The 15,576-nt window shown below is 42.0% G+C and overlaps 1 protein-coding gene across 1 annotated transcript in view; it reads left to right on the top strand.

Annotated features, from left to right (window-relative positions):
• The window catches only part of GLUD1 (glutamate dehydrogenase 1), a 45,194-nt gene extending 30,238 nt beyond the window's left edge, over nt 1-14,956 (top strand). The window contains exons 6-13 of the mRNA XM_019034758.4: nt 2,660-2,839; nt 4,442-4,579; nt 4,668-4,805; nt 5,236-5,316; nt 6,207-6,330; nt 7,698-7,789; nt 12,047-12,109; nt 13,576-14,956. Coding sequence (XP_018890303.2) covers nt 2,660-2,839; nt 4,442-4,579; nt 4,668-4,805; nt 5,236-5,316; nt 6,207-6,330; nt 7,698-7,789; nt 12,047-12,109; nt 13,576-13,695 — 936 coding nt within the window. The 3' untranslated portion in view covers nt 13,696-14,956. The remainder of the gene's footprint in view (nt 1-2,659; nt 2,840-4,441; nt 4,580-4,667; nt 4,806-5,235; nt 5,317-6,206; nt 6,331-7,697; nt 7,790-12,046; nt 12,110-13,575) is intronic.
• Nucleotides 14,957-15,576: the final 620 nt, after the last annotated feature.

Genomic DNA, 15,576 nt, shown 5'->3' with positions numbered 1-15,576 from the left:
TATAGTTCAAGGGGCCGTGCTTCACAAGACTTTCTCTTGCTGTTAGCACTGAGAATGAGCTACAAATAACATACTGCCCATTGGTTTGCACTATTCAATGTAGTGTCTTGCTTAAAAAGAACAAGAGACCAGCTGGGCATAGTGGCTCACGCCTGTAATCCCAGCACTTTGGGAAGCGGAAGCAGGTGGATCACCTGAGATCAGGAGCTCATTTAGCAATGAGCTCTGGGTGTGGTCTCTTTTTTTTTTTTTTTTTTTTGAGACGGAGTCTTGCTCTGTCACCCGATCTCAGGTCACCGCAACCTCCACCTCCCGGGTTCAAGCAATTCTCCTGCCTCAGCCTCCCAAGTAGCTGGGATTACAGGTGCCTGCCACCACGCCCAGCTAATTTTTTTGTATTTTTAGTAGAGACGGTGTTTCACCATGTTGACCAGGCTGGACTCAGGTGAAGCAACTATACTGGTGAACAGTTTTCCCTCTTTAAGCGATAAGAAATCTAAAATCAAGGCCTAAAGGAAGGACGCAATTGTTTTTGTTACTCATTTCTAGATGTGAACTGAAACGTGCCGCCCTCTTTGTCCTAGCCCCACCTAGAAGTGCAGTGTAGGTGGGAGAATGTATTCTTCTCTGGGCTTTCAGGACCATTACGTATGCTGGGGAGCCTGGCAGTTGGCACCAGGCCTGACCCCAGACAGTATTTCCTTCAGCTCCAGCATTTGCATTGTCACTGTTTAAAAGCATTTGGCACTCGGTTTGCATTTCTGTATTCATAAGTGTTAATTATTCATGAAAGCAAACTGTGGGAAAACTACTAATTCTATTAATCACTCTACTAGACTGAGTTTTTCTTCCTTGCTTTCATCCTTTTTGTTGGTAATTACACAAATAATATAATTCTAAGTTCTCTGTGTAAAAATATTTAAACAATACAGATAAAGAACAGATCACTTTTTAATTCAGCCAGCTGGAATGTTAGGGATATGTTGGGAGTTAGGGGTTTGGTGTGAAGTAGGGCATTTTATTTTGTTTACATGGAAAGCAAATTGCTTCAACAAGTTTATTATTTTATACTTTTGCCACTGACTTAAAATTTTATATGAATTTTCATTTTATATTGATTGCCTGTACAAAATAAGACTGTCTCTAGTTTCTCCTGCTCCACCGATGAGTTTACTCTGCAGTGTTCTCGTGGCCGTGTTTATAGTATAGTTAGATGTCTTGGAAGGGAAGACCTACTTAGCCCAATTCTTCTTTTTTCTAATTACACCTGTTTCTGTTTCTGAACAAGAATATACACACATCTTCAATTGAAAGAGGACAGGCCAGGCGCGGTGGCTCACGCCTGTAATCCCAGCACTTTGGGAGGCCGAGGCGGGTGGATCACGAGGTCAGGAGATCGAGACCATCCTGACTAACACAGTGAAACCCCATCTCTACTAAAAATACAAAAAAAATTAGCCAGGCGTGATGGTGGGTGCCTGTAGTCCCAGCTACTCGGGAGGCTGAGGCAGGAGAATGGCGTGAACCCGGGAGGTGGAGCTTGCAGTGAGCCGAAATTGCGCCACTGCACTCCAGCCTGGGTGACAGAGCGAGACTCCGTCTCAAAAAAAAAAAAAGACAAAGAAAGAGGACAGAAAGATGGGTGGTGAAGACTGTTAACCCCCATCTCCACTTTGCAGAGCTAACCACTGCTACCAAAGATACTCTGCTCACACAGAAGCACAGGACTCTTACCCACACATACCTTTTTAAAAATACTTCATTAAATACTTTCGTTACTCTACTCTTAGATGAACTTGAATGTCATATTAAGTATCAAGTTATATTAAAAACTTCCTTTTTCAAAAGTGGCAGAATACAACATTGAGTCTTCCCATCCAAGACAACTGTAAAGCCTCTTCCTGTCTCAGGCTCTGTTTTGGTGACATGCTCAAGTCTTATAGTAGATTTTAAGACACTCATGAATGGGATATGTATGTACCTTGATTTAGTAGTGCTTAAATACTTGTTGAAGGAATGATAGCTTTAGGCTGAGCTAGCTCTACTTTTGTGATGTTATTTGTACTTACTTGATGTTCAATCCCTACACTCTTGTTTTTTCTGTCAGAAAATATGGTCTACTTTGCCGGGCGTGGTGGCTCATGCTTGTAATTCTAGCACTTTGGGAGGCCGAGGCAGGGAGATCACTTGAGGTCAGGAGTTTGAGACCAGCCTGACCAACATGGAGAAACCCCATCTCTACTAAAAACACAAAATTAGCCGGACGTGGTGGCACATGCCTGGAATACCAGCTACTCAGGAGGCTGAGGCAGGAGAATCGCTTGAACCCGGGAGGTAGAGGTTGCGATGGGCCAAGATCGCACCATTGCACTCCAGCCTGAGCAACAAGAGTGAAACTCCGTCTCAAAAACAAACAAACAAACAAACAAAAAAAACCCAGAAAATATAGTCTATTTTATTGTACTTTCTAGGAACAGAAAGCTGAAAAAGTGAGTCTTGTCTCTATTGGTAAAAGTATACCTTAAATACATTCATACACACACTCCTAATTAGCATATTTTTGATTAAATGAGAATGTGCTTTGACTTTGATTCATTATGTTCCTTCAACAGAGAAATTGGACTTGACATTTCATTCTTTCAATTACCCCCTCTTACAGGATATTAATGCACACGCCTGTGTTACTGGTAAACCCATCAGCCAAGGGGGAATCCATGGACGCATCTCTGCTACTGGCCGTGGTGTCTTCCATGGGATTGAAAACTTCATCAATGAAGCTTCTTACATGAGCATTTTAGGAATGACACCAGGGTTTGGAGATAAAACATTTGTTGTTCAGGTAAAAACAAAAACAAAAAAAGTTTCCTTAATAACTGATAGACATTAAGTAAAGTTTTTAATGTTTTTAGAATTGTAATTTTAAAATTATCTCAAATCTCTTAAATTTTAGAGTGGTGGTTTTCAGAGTAATAGATATTTTGTTTTTTGAACCTTGGTATGATTCATGTAACTAGAACTGATTTAAGTATCTCTCAAGTACATGTGAAACTATTACCAACTTCAACCAAACTATCACCAAATTCAACCAAAATATTGGTTAGTATTCAAACTTGAAATTATAGCTAGAAGGGCAAGTCTCTTAACATAATTTTCTAAGTTTTGTAAGTATATAGAAAGGTTTACACACTGACCCAAATTTGTTTCATGTATTAACATGTATTTTACTTAGGAGAATCTTAATTAAGTTGAAATTACTTGAAAATAGAAGTGGTGGCTGGGCACAGTGGCTCATGCCCGTATTCCCAGCACTTTGGGAGGCCAAGGCGGGTGGATCACTTGAGGCCAGGAGTTCGAGACCAGCCTGGCCAACATGGTGAAACCCTGTCTCTACTAAAAGTAAAAAAATTAAGCCGGGCCTGGTGGCTCATGCCTGTAATCCCAGCACTTTGGGAGGCCAAGGTGGGCGGATCACGAGGTCAAGAGATCAAGACCATCCTGGCCAACATGGTGAAACCCGGTCTCCGCTAAAAATAGGAAAATTAGCGGGGTGTGGTGGTACACGCCTGTAGTCCCAGCTACTCTGGAGGCTGACGCTGGAGAATCACTTGAACCCGGGAGATGGAGCTTGCAGTGAGCCGAGATTGCGCCACTGCACTCCAGCCTGGGTGACAGAGCCAGACTCCGTCTCAAAAAAAAAGAAAGAAAAATTAGCTGGGCATGATGGCGGCACCTGTAATCCCACCTACTCGGGAGACTAAGGCAGGAGACTCACTTGAACCCGGGAGGCAGAGGCTGCAGTGAGCCGAGATTGTGCCATTGCACTCCAGCCTGTGTGAGAGAATGAGACTCGGTCTCAAAAAAAAAAAAAAAAATTGTATTTCTCCAAATTAGTGACATCCCTTTTCACAACATAGGACATCTGATCATCAAGGACTGAGGACCTGGTGGTGTACTTAACACCACTGCCATTTATTGATTGATTGAGATGGAGTCTCACCCTATTGCCCAGGCTGGAGTGCAATCTCGGCTCACTGCAACCTCCACCTCCCAGGTTCAAGTGATTCTCCTACCTCATTCTCCCAAGTAGCTGGGATTACAGGCACGGACCCCATGCCTAATTTTTGTATTTTTAGTAGAGACAGGGTTTCACCATGTTGGCCATGGCTGGTCTCGAACTCCTGACCTCAAGTGATCCACCTGCCTCAGCCTCCCAAAGTGCTGGAATTACAAGCGTGAGCCACCATGCCCACTCATCACATTCTTAAACAGAGAATTTTATTGTGTTGAAGAGAAACCAGTTAGTACATTGTTTCTTTTGGCAAAAGAATTTTGAGAATTGCTTCTAAATGAACAGAATATGGATTTACATTGGTCAAAATATGACTCTTGCTGTCTATACCAGGACTTTAATTTTTGTATTATGGGTAATTGTTCTTCACAGGGATTTGGTAATGTGGGCCTACACTCTATGAGATATTTACATCGTTTTGGTGCTAAATGTATTGCTGTTGGTGAGTCTGATGGGAGTATATGGAATCCAGATGGTATTGACCCAAAGGAACTGGAAGACTTCAAATTGGTATTAATACATTTTTATAGCATAGACACTAAATATAAATATTTAAACTCTGGTGCAGCTATTAATTGTGATTTTCAATCAATGGCAGCAACATGGGTCCATTCTGGGCTTCCCCAAGGCAAAGCCCTATGAAGGAAGCATCTTGGAGGCCGACTGTGACATACTGATCCCAGCTGCCAGTGAGAAGCAGTTGACCAAATCCAACGCACCCAGAGTCAAAGCCAAGGTGACAATATTATAGAAACCAGAACCAACATTATCAATGTGAATGACGTTAGGGGGGTCATAGAAGAGTCTGATTGAGTTTTCTCTTTATTTTTAGCAGCTTTATTGGCACATACTGCACATACCATACAGTTCCCCCATTTAAGGTACATAATTTAATGGCTTTTAGCAACCGGCACAGAGTTGTACAACCATTACCAAAACAAACGCATCTGCCTGACACTCCTGTAAAAAAAAAAAAAAACCTAGATAAATAGAAAAGTGAAAGGTAGTTTTATACACTTTGCAGAGAAAAATAACCTCTATTTAACTTTAACTGAAACTGTGCTTCTCCCCACAGCCCCTTGTTCATATATGCACATCTCTTGCCCTCAGTGGAGGGGATTTGACGGTGGTGTTCGCATTTCTCTATGTTCCTGACTCTCTTGCAGATCATTGCTGAAGGTGCCAATGGGCCAACAACTCCAGAAGCTGACAAGATCTTCCTGGAGAGAAACATTATGGTTATTCCAGTAAGTCATCTATATTTATTAGGCTTTATATGTACTTAGAATCATAATAGTCTTTTGCAAGGAATTTGGAAGAAGAGAGGAATATTAGTCTCCCAAGCTCTAGTGAATTCATCTTTATTTCACTTTTGAGAAAATATAGTAGAAGCATGGTTAATTCTAAGCCTGTTAATTTTCACTTTGATCGAAACATTTATTCCAATTTCAGGCTCTTTACTGAATTTCTTTAGCCTTCTAAGAGTCTGGTTATATAAATGTGTACTGTGTTAGAAACACTATTCTAACTTAAGCTCTTAAGATTTTCTATATGATTCCTAACCTTATGCATTTCAAGTGCCCTTTCCAGCTTTACTCAGAAAACTAATATGAGGAACACGTGCTCAGGTTTTTTAGCAAGTAAACATGAGTCTACACCAAAAAGTTACTATAAATTAATGTGGGCTTGGAATATATTTTAAAGAACCCCCTTTGCTGAAAGCACTTAACACATTTAATGTAACTGAAATGGGCTACCCTTAGGTAATAGGAGAAAGAATCCTGTCTTCTGAGAGGCCCTGTGGACAGTCCAGTCCAACTGGTTGGTGGGCAAGCCATTTAGTCTGAGAACTAACTTCTGGTAGAGAAGAGGCTCTAACCAAAGATTATTAACTTTCCTTGATTAATAAGCCAAAAAATGATTTTTTTTTTCCTAAATAGAAAAAGCCTTAGATGGAATTGGGCGGGGTGGGAAGGAGTGTTAATTAAGTGTGAAATTCCTGATACTGGCTAAAATATATTTGGGATATTTGAAGTCCAGTCTACCTTGGTATTGAAATTAAGGTCTTAGGTTCATTTTCAGCTTTTACAAAAACCATCATCTTCTCATTTCTTTGGTGTCTTATTTTTGTGCATAGGATCTCTACTTGAATGCTGGAGGAGTGACAGTATCTTACTTTGAGTGGCTGAAGAATCTAAATCATGTCAGCTATGGCCGTTTGACCTTCAAATATGAAAGGGATTCTAACTACCACTTGCTCAGTGAGTATCGATAATCTTGTTCGCCAAAACTCATCTTTTGAGCCAGCTGAAAGGCTGTAAAAAGGTCCACTTAAAAGAACTGATCCCTTTGGGAAAGAATTGAGTCTCAGAAAAGAAAATAATATTTTGTCTCATGAAACTTAGACCAAAAATGCACAATGTCTTTCTGGATATTAACTCTCCCATGTATTATATCCAGAGTTTTATTCTGTGATGTAATATTCACAGAATATAATCTACATTTTTTTTTTCTTTTTTTGAGAGGGAGTCTCGCTCCGTCGCTCAGGCTGGAGTGCAGTGGCAAGAACTCGGCTTACTGTAGCCTCTGCCTCCCAGGTTCAAGCAATTCTCCTGCCTCACCCTCCCAAGTAGCTGGGGCTACAGGCACTTGCCGCCACGCCCGGCTAATTTTTGTATTTTTAGTAGAGACGGGGTTTCACCATGTTGGCCAGGATAGCCTTGATCTCCTGACCTCATGATCCGCCTGCCTCAGCCTCCCAAAGTGCTGGGATTACAGGCGTGAGCCACTGTGCCCAGCGAATAATATTTTTTTAAGTGTGATTTTAAAACTCCACTGTCGATACTAATTTCTGTCTCTGGTTGCTCTTAGTAAAGGCCTATCTAGTGTCAAGAATTGTTTTTGAGACTCCTGATGAGAATACTTGTTTTTCTTTGACTAGAGTAAGCTCCACAGTTAAGAGTAGAATTTCTCATCTAGTTGAAATAAGACCAAGACCTCCTACTGAGCTTCTGTACTTAGCCCACTGTGAGAATCTGGGTGAAGTGTTCCATCTATTTCCTTTTCTTTTTCCCCCAGCATTTTCTTTTTAATAGAGCCAAGGAAAAACCCTGGTAATGGGTGTTATGGAAACAGAGCAGTGACCTAAATTCACATTTATATAGGAAATTGGCAATGTGTTTTATTCCTTCGTGACTGAGTTTTAAATGATTAACCCTTTTATGTCATTAAAACTCTGTATAAGGCCAGGCGCAGTGGCTCACGCCTGTAATCCCAGCACTTTGGGAGGCCAAGGCAGATGAATCACGAGGTCAGGAGGTCGAGACCATCCTGGCTAACACGGTGAAACCCGTCTCTACTAAAAATACAAAAAATTAGCTGGGCGTGGTGGCGCGCGCCTGTAGTCCCAGCTACTCGCAAGGCTGAGGCAGGAGAATGGCGTGAACCCGGGAGGCGGAGTTTGCAGTGAGCTGAGATCACGCCTCTACACTCCAGCCTGGGTGACAGACCACGACTCCGTCTGTATCAGTTTTTGGGTTACAGTTATAGTTTGGGACTACTTTTGATTCTACTTTTTTTTTTTTTTTTTCTGTTAGCAATATCTTGATCTCTTGTTATTTTTTTGTAGTGTCTGTTCAAGAGAGTTTAGAAAGAAAATTTGGAAAGCATGGTGGAACTATTCCCATTGTACCCACGGCAGAGTTCCAAGACAGGATATCGGTGAGTGTGGTGACCCCACAGTTGTACTTCACACATGCTCCCTGCTCTTTCCTTCAGACAGAGCTGGTTAGATGGATTTCATTTGCGGCGTAGTCTTTGTAATTAGCTTGACAGTAGGTGCGTGACATGTGTGTTTTGTACCTTTCCTTTTCATTACATTCTAAAACTGGAGTAAGAATCCTACTGACTACTAACAAATATAAAATAAATAAATTTGGTATTTTTCACGCACGTGTTTTAACAGTGAAGGATTATTATGTATTTTAATTATTTTAAGCTTCAGAGAAATAGGAAGAATTGAAAAGCAAGCATTAGATTGAACTATATGGGAGTCCAAGAGTTTGAGACCAACCTGGGGAACATATTGAGTCCCCATCTCTATAAAAATAAAGAAAGAAACAGGCCAGGCATGGTGGCACACGCCTGTAATCCCAGCACTTTGGGAGGTCAGGGTGGGTGGATCACGAAGTCAAGTCATCGACACCATCCTGGCCAACATGGTGGCCCCGTCTCTACTAAAAATACAAAAATTAGCCAGGCGTGGTGCTACGCGCCTATAGTCCCAGCTACTTGGGAGGCTAAGGCAGGAGAATCACTTGAACCCGGGAGGTGGAGGTTGCAGTTAGCCGAGATCGCACCACTGCACTCTGGCCTGAGCAACAGAGAGATACTCCGTTCCCGCCGCCACCACCCCCCCCCCCGCCAAATAAAAAGAAAGGAGGGATGGAGGGAGGGAAACTTCTTTACCAGTAAATGATGGAAGACAGGAAAAACAAAAGTCCATAACACATAAGCCTGGGGGAGAAGAAATTTAACCTCATTGTTAAAGAAATACAAATTGAAAAAGAGTTTTTTTTTAACGTATTAACAAAAACAATGGATCTTATGTTCTCCATATATGTGGTGAAGCAGTTGTACCTTTATTCTAGTGACGGTGCAGATTGGTGCAGCTCTTTGGAAAATGTGAAGTTATTAAAGTGTTCCTGCCCTTTGGTGCTATGACAATCTCCCCTCTGGGAATTTATCCTAAGAAAATAATTCAAAAGAGGAGGAACCACTCCATGCACGATGATGTTATTGAAACTATGTGTAGGCCAGGTGCGGTGGCTCACGCCTATAATCGCAGCACTTTGGGAGGCCAAGGCAGGTGGATCACCTGAGTTCAGGAGTTCGAGACCAGCCTGGCCAACATGGTGAAACTCCGTCTCTACTAAAAATACAAAAAATTAGCCAGGCATGGTGGCACGCACCTGTAGTCCCAGCTACTCAGGAGGCTGAGGCAGGAGAATCGCTTGAACCCAGGAGGCAGAGGTTGCAGTGAGCCAAGAAATGCACTGCTGCACTCCAGCCTGGGCAACAAGAGCGAAACTCCATCTCAAAAAAAAAAAAAAAAAAAAGGTGTAAACAGTTTTTAAATTTGGTTTTATTTAAAGTTTAGGAGCAGGGAAATGGCTGACTTATATCTTATAATACATCTTAGGAAATATTCACTCATAGTTTAAGAATATATTACAATGGGTAAGTTATATCTTCTTTTTTTGGGGGTTTTTTTTTTTTGAGACAGAGTCTCGCTCTGTCGCCCAGGCTGGAGTGCAGTGGTGCGATTTCGGCTCACTGCAACCTCTGCCTCCCAGGTTCAAGCAATTCTCCTGCCTCAGCCTCCAGAGTAGCTGGGATTACAGGTGCCCGCCACCACACCCAGCTAATTTTTTTGTATTTTTAGTACAGACGGGGTTTCACCTTGTTGGTCAGGCTGGTCTCAAACCCCTGACCTCGTGATCCACCCGCCTCGGCCTCCCAAAGTGCTGGGATTACAGGCGTGAGCCACCGCGCCTGGCCGTCAATATATCTCCTTATGAAATATTCAGTGATGGAAAACAGTTCTGAGACTATATTGCAACATGGGAAAAAGTTAAAGGTTTTGTTGTAAAGAAAGAAAAAATGCTTTACCCATTCTAGGTACTAACCGTCCCCCTCAGTAAACTTCCTATTTCCTAGAGTGATGTCTTTGTTCTGGTCCTTTTATCTGGAATACACTGATCTCCTCCCTGCTTGAGTGTCACTGCAGTTCTGTGGCTCTCTCTGAAAGTCTCCTGTGTGCCACTGTTTCATACATAACATCCATCCCAAGTGGCTAGCACTGCATCGGAAGGGCTTGCGCTGCTACTGTCCCTGCCAGAGGGCTGTTCACCCCTCCCTTTGGTCACCCCACTGCCCAGCATATGCCTTGTCAGTTAAAAAAATGAAAGTTTTCTCAAGCTCTCTCCCTCTAGTTTCCCCCTGCCCCTGTTTGGCACTGTCAGGACCCACATCATGACCCTGCCATGTTTCCACTGTCCCTCATCCCCCCAGTGCCCTCACTTCCCTCCTTATCTAACTTAAATTCCGTGCTCCATCATTACAGTCACTCCCCGGTCTTGTTTCCTTTGTCATACTCCCTTGTTAACACCTAAGCCCTGATTAAATCCCAGCAGCCCTGATTAAATCCCGTGCCTGTACCCTGTAGGAGGCCCTGCTGGCAGTTCACACCCTGACCACTAACCTCAGGTAGGCGCTCAGAGCTGCCCAGCAGTCATACTGCTTTTCCGTGTTCCATTCATTCTCCCCGTCTCCTGAGTGATTACATCACATTTTCTCCTCTTCTCACTGCCCTGCATTCCAGCTCATGACCTGCTATCTGTTCACAGATAAAACTGACGCAGCCTGGGAGCTTCCGCATCTACCCAGCTCCTGGTACCTGTACCCAGTCCTGTGTCATCTCTCTTCTAATAGATCAGCTCTTTGTGCTTTCATTTCTTAGGTCCAGTTCTTGTTGTGGGCATTGGACGGTTTTTCCTCAGACACACTGCTCTAGCAAGTCTGCCCCTCTCTCCTACATCAGCAGTTTCCCTCTGAGTCATTCCCCTCAGCTTACCAAATGCTGTTTTAAAAAATGTATAAATCTTAATCCCACTTCCCCTTCCAGTATTGCCATTTGTTTCCTGTAGAGCAAACCTCCTTGGAAGAGTTGTATATACTCAGCCTCCAATTCTTCTTTACTTGAACCTACTCCACCAAGACTATTCTTGTCAAGACAGCCAGTGACACCAGCATTGCCAAATCCAGTAGCTATTTTTCAGTCCTCATCTTGCTTGGCCTATCAGCAGTTCTTGTCACAACTGACACTCCCACCTTGAAACATTTTCTTCTCTTAGCTTCCAGGATACCACATTCTCCTGGTTTTCTCCCTACCTCACTAAACATTTCTTCTCAATTGCCTCTTGCTGGTATCTCTTCAACTCTTCACTCTCCTAACATTGGAAGGCCTGCGTCCCTAAACCACTTCTCTATCTAGATTGAAAACTTCAGTGATCCACTTAGCCTTGTGGTTTGAAGTCCATGTATATACACTCTCTTCCCACTAGAATATAAAGTCTGTGAGAACAGAATTTTGATTTTATTCTCTACTATGTCCCCTAGTACCTGGAAGAGTATGTACTCAATAAGTGTCCAAACTATGTCAGTGACCCATTTTAAGTTTTTATCGGGCATATGTGTTTTGTAGCTCTGTATGTCACCTTAAGAGTGGTAGTGAGTTAATTGTCCTTAATTTTTTAGAAAGCATTCCAAGAAACAAATTAGGAAAGAGAGAAACTGACTTGATGGTGGAGGCCCTGAGTCATATCCCAGCTCTAAAAATAGCTATCTGTAACCTTGGCCATCTTCTCTGGTCCTTAGTTTCCTCATCAGTAAAATTAAAAAGCTGCTGAGATCTACACAGCTTTAAAAGTTGCTGGCACTACTGAATACATACGCAGAATTCTACCCCAAAGTCGCTATGGGGTTTAATCAGATTCCTTTCTGTGTTCTATGTGGTGTCCCTGTTCTCTGGGGAGCTGAGGCGAACGCACCATGGCATGAACAGTGTAACACATTGCTCAGTGCATCTGCGTCTCCATGAGTGGAGGGTGCTCATCTCACTCCATGCCCTCATGTCTCTAGGTCCAAAAACTGTCTTCATTGTTGTACTATAATCTTATTTCATGAGTATTTGTTTGCTCTCAAATATAATAAAAATAAATTGTGATCAACAAGCAACTGCTTCAGTAAGTATCAAGATACTGTATCTTTGATACTGTGCAGAAATGACATATCTTAGCTAAAAGACAAAAAATTCTGTCTGGTTGTATATTGACTTGAGAATCCTTTGTCATCTTATACAGGGACACAAAGCAGGTCTTTGTGGTTTTGTTAAACTTGTGTTCTTTTCCCTAATAGGGTGCATCTGAGAAAGACATCGTGCACTCTGGCTTGGCATACACAATGGAGCGTTCTGCCAGGGTATGTGTGCAGATGCTGTTTGCCTTCCAGCTAGTCACATGAAGTGCAACTCAACCATGCTATCTCAGCCGCCAGACTGTATGTGCTGATAGAAAACATCAATCTGTTCAATGGTCCTCATTTGTGTGTAGCAAAACACATGTTTTTTCAGTCTCAGATGATGAGCAATTTTTTAGAGTCTTCAAATATGTTTTTGAGGCTTTGGAAAGAAATAATAAGGCTGATTTAGGAGGTAATGATGTTGGCAGCTAGCCCAGTATGGAGTAGTTAGCCAAACTGGATTGTAGCTCCATGCGCCACTACGTTATAGCTACAGGAGTCTACCTTACTATAGAATTTAGTATAAGCAAAAGTTATTTTGACTGCTTGATCCCTACTTTAAGGCCTCAACCACAGTTTGAGTCCAGTTTTCCTAATTTCTTCTTGGGTTCAGATTCTATCTGCTTGGATTTATGATGAAATAGCATAAGCAGATATTGGTGAAGAAGGTGGTGCTTCTTAGGGCTGTTGTTTTTCTTGTTAATTTTTGATCGAGATAGGGTGTATGTGGTATAAATTCATCCTTTCAAAGTATTAAATTCGGCATCCTTTATTATATATTTGAGCCATCACCACTTTATAATTCTAGAACATTTTCATCACTCCCCTTTTTTTTTTTTTTTTTTTTGAGACGGAGTTTCGCCCTGTTGCCCAGGCTAGAGTGCAGTGGCGCACTTTTAGCTCACTGTAACCTCCACCTCCCAAGTTCAAGCAATTCTTGTCCCTTAGCCTCCCGAGTAGCTGGGATTACAGGCGTGAGCCACCATGCCCAACTAATTTTTGATTTTGTTTTCATTTTGTTTAGTTTTTTGAGATGGAGTCTCGCTCTGTCGCCCAGCTGGAGTGCAATGGTGCAATCTCTGCTCACTGCAACCACCGCCTCCTGGCTTCAAGCAATTCTCCTTCCTCAGTCTCCCGAGTAGCCGGGATTACAGGCGCCCACCCCCACACCCGGTTAATTTTTTGTATTTTTAATAGAGATGGGGTTTCACTATATTGGTCAGGCTGGTCTCGAACTCCTGACCTCAAGTGATCCACCTGCCTCAGCCTCCCAAAGTGCTGGGATTACAGGTGTGAGCAACCGCACCCCTGCCTAATTTTTGTATTTTTAGTAGAGACAGGGTTTTACCATGTTGGCGAGTCCGGTCTTGAACTCCTGAGCTCAAGTGATCTGCCTATGTCGGCCTCCCAAAGTGCTGGGATTACAGGCGTGAGCCACCGCACCCAGCCACCCCATTGTTAAGTCCAGAGAATTAGGCCCTCCTGCCTAGAGGTTCTGCTGCTAGAGTAGTTTGTCTCTGGCTGCCCAAGTCCTGCCTTGAAACAATGAGAGGGTAACTTGGACCAGGCCTGTCTGGGCCTTGCGTGTTTATGGCCTGGCCACTTGAGTCAGGATCATCTTCACTGCATTTTCTCTTTCATTTCAGCAAATTATGCGCACAGCCATGAAGTATAACCTGGGATTGGACCTGAGAACAGCTGCCTATGTTAATGCCATTGAGAAAGTCTTCAAAGTGTACAATGAAGCTGGTGTGACCTTCACATAGATGGATCATGGCTGACTTCCTCACTATCCTCTTCACATGTAACTTCTGCAGACCTATCACAAGTTTACATGTAACCACAGAAATCCCTTTCTCTCTTGACTCATTAATAATGGATACCATTCTCAACAAGTCAATCCAAATCAGCCCGTTAAGGAGAAAGAAATTAAGGTTAGCGGATCATGTACAAGCTGAGTGTGAAAGTAGAAATCACCTACACCAGAGAGCCATTTTGGTATTTTGCCTTTAAATAAAAAGCCTCCTCTCTGGCTGTGCAGCCTTGCTCTGTGGCTTTTCCCAACACAATCAGTGCTAGTGCTGGGGAGGAACAGTCAAGAGCAGTCAGTTGCTTGCTTATTTTGCTCGGGATGAGTCTGGGACACACTGTAACTTTAACACATTTAAGAAGTAGGTGTGTGGCCTTTTCAGAAGGTGGCATGGTCCTCAAGTGAGTTCTTAGTATTTTATATCAGCAAAATAATTCAATTTTGCAGGTTGCAAACAAATATAAAACCTGTTTCTGTTTATGAATATTATTCTTTTAGAATAAGTACATGCTGCTGTAATAAAATTGCCTTTAATCTCTTAACAAGCCTAACCTTGACTCTAACAGTGAATGCCTATAGAAATAATAAATGAAAAAAAACTAGTATTTTTATATCATAAAACAATGTCATTTATAGCTTATCATTCATGTATTGTCCAGCAGACATTAAAAGCCCTGTGGATAATTAAGTTATCTTCATACCTGCAAAATGGTGGAGGCTATTTTCATTAAAACTGTCAGAATTTGCTTACTATAATTATGATACAGTCCAAAGAATGCAGTCACTTTTTATCATGTTAACTAATTGTTCTCTTTTGAAGATCTATGGTTGACTAATTAAACAATAATTCAAGTAGAGTGTCCCAGAAAAAAACCACTTGGGCTCCCTGTTTGGAGTCTGGCTGGCTCTGAGCATTGCCAATGGCCCCTACTCACCTGACTTTGTATCCTCTCCTTTTAGAGGCTTTGCATTCTGCACCCAGCTTCACTAACAGTGGGCTGAAAACATCCTTGGGTTGAGTGTTTCATTTGGGAGTTATTTGGCCAGGGCCTTTTGAACAGTAGTGTCCCCATGAAGTGCTAGATAATATATGTGTAAGAGTCAGCTTTTTTTTTTTTTTTTAACTCTAACACCCTTCAGAAATTTCTAACTACTTTGTAACTGCATGGCTTAACCTGGTGATAAAAGCAGTTATTAAAAGTCTACGTTTTCCAAAACTTACGTTTCTTTTCTGTGTTTTTACATGTGGTAGTTTCTCTTTTCATAAGTTATAATACTGCAATTGGATTTCTGAAATGTTTATAGCGACCACCTGTATAACATTTCCTTCCACTTTATTGTGAGCTGCCCAGATTTTATTCTTGAATTGTTTTTTTTTTTTTTGTTCGGTGCTTTACACGTTCCGAGAAACTTCCCTTAGTAACGAACTATAGAAATGATCCCTGAAAGCGTAGTCTTTATTCTCGAATTATTTTGTATTTTATTAAATAATATCAACAGCTGTTCTTGAGAAAGAGGCTCTAATGTTGAAAGCTGATAGTGAAGTAACTTTTAGTGCCGTTTTTCACTAAAGGGGATTTAATGTGGAATAATTTAGCCACAGAATGTAACAACTATTGAAGAGAGAATACTAACTGTAATCAAAACTGGATTCTAGACTTGATTCCACCAGTTACTTAACTGCCAGTGTGAAGCCTGACTTTCATTTGGTCTTTGTCCGTATGTCACAGTTCTGCCTCTGCATGCTCCTGGCATCGGGTCAGTCAGATAAACAGGCCCCCAGTATATGGGCATAGTGAGCACTTCCCCAGCATGGTGGTGTCTATCTGCACTCTAG

This window comes from Gorilla gorilla, chromosome 8, assembly GCF_029281585.2.
Source record: "Gorilla gorilla gorilla isolate KB3781 chromosome 8, NHGRI_mGorGor1-v2.1_pri, whole genome shotgun sequence".
Taxonomy (NCBI): domain Eukaryota; kingdom Metazoa; phylum Chordata; class Mammalia; order Primates; family Hominidae; genus Gorilla; species Gorilla gorilla.
Note: the sequence above shows the minus strand (reverse complement) of the source record. Positions and strands in the feature narration are given on the sequence as shown.